Source organism: Triticum aestivum, chromosome 7B, assembly GCF_018294505.1.
Source record: "Triticum aestivum cultivar Chinese Spring chromosome 7B, IWGSC CS RefSeq v2.1, whole genome shotgun sequence".
In the NCBI taxonomy this organism is placed as follows: domain Eukaryota; kingdom Viridiplantae; phylum Streptophyta; class Magnoliopsida; order Poales; family Poaceae; genus Triticum; species Triticum aestivum.
The window spans coordinates 655,567,740-655,573,015 of NC_057813.1; the positions used below are offsets into that span (position 1 = coordinate 655,567,740).

The 5,276-nt window shown below is 40.5% G+C and overlaps 1 protein-coding gene across 1 annotated transcript; it reads left to right on the top strand.

Annotated features, from left to right (window-relative positions):
• Positions 1-3,385: 3,385 nt before the first annotated feature.
• Positions 3,386-4,505, top strand: LOC123162922 (uncharacterized; the record flags this gene model as incomplete). The annotated part of the gene is made up of 1 exon (XM_044580695.1): positions 3,386-4,505. A coding segment is annotated over one exon (1,002 nt), but the record flags the coding sequence as incomplete, so codon positions are not given.
• Between the last annotated feature and the right edge of the window lie 771 nt (positions 4,506-5,276).

The following is a 5,276-nucleotide window of genomic DNA, read 5'->3' on the forward strand; positions in this document are numbered from 1 at the left end:
TATTTCTTTACAAATGGTTAACGGTTTCTCCATTGCAAAGAACGTTGAAAAAAATTTAAATGCAAATTGGGCATTCTTGTAATATAGGTTGATCAATTTTCTTATGATAGGATGAACATTTTACTTAATGTGCGGTGATTTTTTTTGTAATTTATGGTGAACATTTTCTTAATACACGATGAGTTTCAAGAATATTATGGTGAATATTTTCTTAATACATGGTGAAATTGTTGTATTTCAAAAAATGTTCAGCATGTATTAGAAACTTATTTTGTAAGATCATTCTTGCATTTCCAGAAACACGTTGATTTTTTTAATAAAAGTTGAACTGTTCTAATGCATTTCTAAAATTTATTATGATTACAAAATTATTTTTAAGGGATCTAGTTAATTAATTAATTAGTTTGGGTACGATGACCTGCGTACATCTAGTTAATTAGTTTGGGTACGATGAATGTGTGTTTATTAATTATGTTTACTATCTGTTGCATCTATTTGCTAACCCTTTCTTTTTATGTTGCTCAAGTATATTATCTTGCATATTTATTGTTGCTTCCCTTGATGTAGCCCTGTGCGTTCGGTTTATTCGGTTTACATGATTCGGTTTATACGGTTTTTCGGTATATACGGTATTAATACTTCGGTAAATACGGTATGAAATTAAAATACGGTTCGGTTTCGGTATATACCAAATTATTTCGGTATGGTTTCGGTATATACCATAAAAACCAAAGTTGACGCGAATTTGAAAATGACGTAATAATAATTTACAAATTTATGACTCAAAACACATTCTATTTTACACAAATAGTATATGACTATATATATAAGTATATATGCATGCATTGATTCATCTGTTGATGGTTATGGACGTGCTTAGCATTTTAAAAAGAGAAAAATGACAATGTTACAAGAAAAATGTAGGTGCTTAGTAGTGAATTTGACTCATGTACAAGAAAAATGACAACTTGTACGGTTGTTCATCTCAAGAAATATAAATTTATTTTTTACTTCGGTTTATTCGGTTAACCATTCGGTTTTTCGGTATATACCATAAAAACCAAAGTTTAAATCGGTATGAAAAGTTCATACCATACCGAAACCAGAAACCATAAAAACAAAAAAATCGGTTCGGTTCGGTTTATTTTCGGTATGGTTTTTCGGTTCGGTTTTAAAATGCACAGAGTGACCTTGATGAAGATGCATCTTGAACAGGTACATAGATCCTTGATGGCGAAGAAGTGCTATGTCGTGTACATAGGGAAAATTCTGGGAGTGTACGACGAGTGGCCCGAGTGTCAGGCCCAAGTGGAGTGGTTTTCAGGTGCCAGCCATAAAGGGTTGGATAGCAGACAAGAAGCAGAAGCGAGTTACTTGAGGTACATGCTAGCGTGAGAGATGAATCAAAACAGCCGCCTCATGTACTGCATAATTTCGCTCTCAGTCATAGTGATAGCTCTTCTCTTCTATATCATTGTTTTAGATGGATGACGATGTAGTTGCAATATTCGAGACATGTCAAAACTTATATCGCTATTTCGAGATGATGACAAGAGACATCATTTGTGTTCGATGATGAGTATGATGATGACATGATTTGATGAGACTATTTATATGTGTATGATATGATTACATTTGTATAAAACCTATAAATATACAAAACAAACATGCAGCAGAGAAAAATAATAATAATAACAGTAGCAAGGGGTTCGTGTGTAGCAGCAGCGAGCTTTATGATGACGCCCTGCAACGCACTACTGCTACATATGATAACAATAGTGCGGGAGAAAGCGCGCTACTGCTAAAAGTTAGCTGTAGCGTCATAGTGCGCACGTCCATACTACTTATAGGCCTTTTACCCACGCTGCTGATAGGCTTTTCCCTAGTAGTGCGAGCGTGCCTTTGGGATTCTGCAATATCGATGGGGCATCGTTCGGTATTCTGCTAGGACTTGAAGCACCAAGAAATTGTGGGACGTGATGACTGCTTGTGTGATCATGCATAATATGATCGTAGAGGATAAGTGCCCGAAACATATCTACGATCAGGTGATCATAGATACGTTCCGGGCACTTATCCTGTACGATTTCATCATGAAATGCGTGATTGAGAAACTCACATGCAGCTGCAATCAATAGATGTATATTTCTTCACATGTATTCGAGACAAATTAATTTTTATTCGGTTTGTAAAACTATGCTAAATTTATTTGGTTGTGAAACTATGCTTTTTGATTGTGAAACTATGTTATTTTTTTAGTGAAACTATGCAAAATGTATGCATATTTGTTAAAAACAGCGGCCAGCCGGCCACATCGGCAAATATGAGTCGGAGGTGTTGGGCGCTCTGCCTATCCAAATGATAAACTAGGCGAACCGAATAAAAAGGACAAAATTATCATATGTTTAGGTCGGCACGTTAGAGTTGCTCATAGAAGGTCGTTTTTGCAAGTGTCCGTGTGTGACAAAGGAAGGCAACAACCTGCTAATGCGGACATGAGAAGGCCTTGGATGCAGCAGAGTGATGATGAATTGTCGAGAGAGCTTCATTGTTGGACAGGATTGCGACCGTTGAGTCTGTTACAACGGCCAGAATTAAAAGTGAGGTAGCCCTCTGGATTAGGATTGAGGGAGATTAGGATTACCAGGCAGGTCGTTTTAGGCCTATGGTGGATGCTCCCAGTAGCCTGTTGTTTCTCTTCTAACATATGTACAGAACTAGTATTGTGTTCTATCCCCTTTCTTATTACAGAAGACGCACAGCTTGTGGGTTCTTGAAAAAAGCTTCATTGTTTCAGCCCATTGGGCGAACCACTGACGGCCCATTGGGCATTGGCTAACGCGAGAAAAACTCTCAAACCCTTGGTCGTAGGTTTCAATCCCCTTCCTCCTTCTCGCTCGACGGCACCACCCATCTTCCGCCGCCATGTCCATGCCGGCGGATCGCTCTCGTCCACGTGAGTAAGTCCATTCTTGGAAATAATCCAAACCTAGTCTCGTACTAGTATGCTACAGTAGTCAATTAGGACTATAGCTATTAGGCGTGTCGTGTCCTGGTAGTACAAGTTGTAATCAGGTCAGATCTTGTTTGTTCCAGGAGTGAGTAGCTCGTCTAGGTTATGTCTAGTCCGAGGTGTGTATATAAAGCACACCTGGGCTGTTGTTTTCTATGTATCAACCATCGCAAACTCCTTCACTGATCCCCTGGTCTGACATCTCATCTGTCTTTGTTTGTGCAGATCTTCCTCTCCTCCCTATGGCGGCATGGCAGCCGAGAGACTCGCCGACGATCTGCTCGTCGAGATCCTCGCGCGCGTCCCCGCAAGATCAGTGTGCCGCTTCAAGTGGGTCTCCAAGGACTGGCTCAGCCTCATCGACCACCCGATCACCGCAGGAAGCTCCCTCAAACCCTAGCAGGCTTTTTTTACACTAGGAGCGACAACGGGGAGTTGCCTCTGGAAACAGAAGTCCGCTTCGCCGGTGTCTCGGGGAAACGCTGCCCTCCAGTCGACACCTCTTTTTCCTTCCTGCCCAGCCACCGGCGCGTCGATCTACTAGACTGCTGCAATGGCCTCCTCCTCTGTCGCTGGTACGGCGTTTCCTCTCTTGGTGATGAGTTTTGTTACATCGTGTGCAATCCTGCCACGAAGGAGTGGGTTTCGTTGCCCGACCGTAGCCATGAAAACAAGGTGGGCATAGAGCGTCTGGGTTTCGATCCGACCATGTCTTCCCACTTCTATGTGTTTGTGTTGCTAGAGAATGTCAACTTTAACGCCTACCTTTCTGAAGTGGAAGTGTATTCGTCGGAAACCAAGAGATGGGTTTACAAGGAAATTGGATGGAACAAAAGAATTGTGCTTCCTGCTGAGCAGTCTAGCGCTGTCTTCCTCAACGGCTGTTTGTATTTTTACTCCTTCGGCAAAAGGTCACCCTTTTTTATAGGTGTGGTAGACACGGCGGGGGAAACATCAATGAACTTCCATATCCCTGATAATTTGAATAATGGTTTTATTCAGCACTCACAGGACTGTCTGCATTATGCCAAGTTCAAGAGAGGTGATGGTAATGTGGTTCGACTAGTAGTCTATGTTCTCGAGGACTATGACCGCAAAAAGTGGAAACTGAAGCATAGTGTTAAAACTTCAGACATATTTGGAGGGACACATGTTACAGATTCCGATTCGTTTGCAATTCATCCGGTCGATTCCCGTTGGATTGCGATTCATCCGGAATGTAACTTAATTTTCTTCACTGTGGGGTCAGCTTCCACATTAATGTGCTATGATATGGACCGTCGACAAGTCAAAGTGATCTGCAGTCTTGATGGTTATCTGCCACGCCTGCCATATGTGCCATTGTATGCAGAGTTGCAATCACTGCATACATGACGTCAATACGAAATTCACTTCATGCATGATATCAATATGAAACCACCGCTGTCTTTATAGAAACATCTGTGATAGGAGTCATTATTTCATGCTATGGAGAAGTATCTTATATGTCTGCTCGGATTTGGTTCTCGTTTTCTTAACTGATGTATGCACTTTTTAAGCAAAAGTCATGATCAATAAACTCGTATCTTCTATTTTAAGTCAGGGAAAAGCATAAGCATTTTATTGAGAAAGAACTAGCCAATGATCGCTTGTCTGCTACTGGCACATGTGTGAAATATGTCACCTTTGCTCTTACGTATCTGTTATAATCCCTCTATTCCGTTATGTAAGGTGTGTTATTTTCGGCACATTGACCAAGGCACATGATTATAGACACTTAGGACAAAACTACCCTTGTCAAATTCATTGATTAGCGGCAAGTAAATCACTTAGGCTAGGAAAGGAAGAGATACACGCAATCGGGAGAAAGATGGTTTCCTTTTTTCTCTACAAGGAGAGATACATGCAATCAGGTGAGAGATACTTTATTTTTTTCGGAGGGCCAAGAACGGAATTACGAGGAATTAGCACAAATGCACCTTATATTGTGGAATTTTATTAAAAAAACAAATACACCTAATACAAACACATAGTGAAACTGGATGAATATGGTGTCACGTCAGTTGAGGCCAATTACTTCCAGTGAAGTTTTATAATAGATCCGAGCATATATTGTCGAAAGTGTAAATCCTTAATATCATCAAAACAATCATCATCTTGTTTTTATACAAAAGCAAGCATCTCCTTATTTTATTTTGAGGGGTTAAAAAACAAGCATCACCTGATTCGCTCGAGCAGGGCCAAGGCCTTCCAGAACTTAATGAACGTGTACATAGCCCAATCC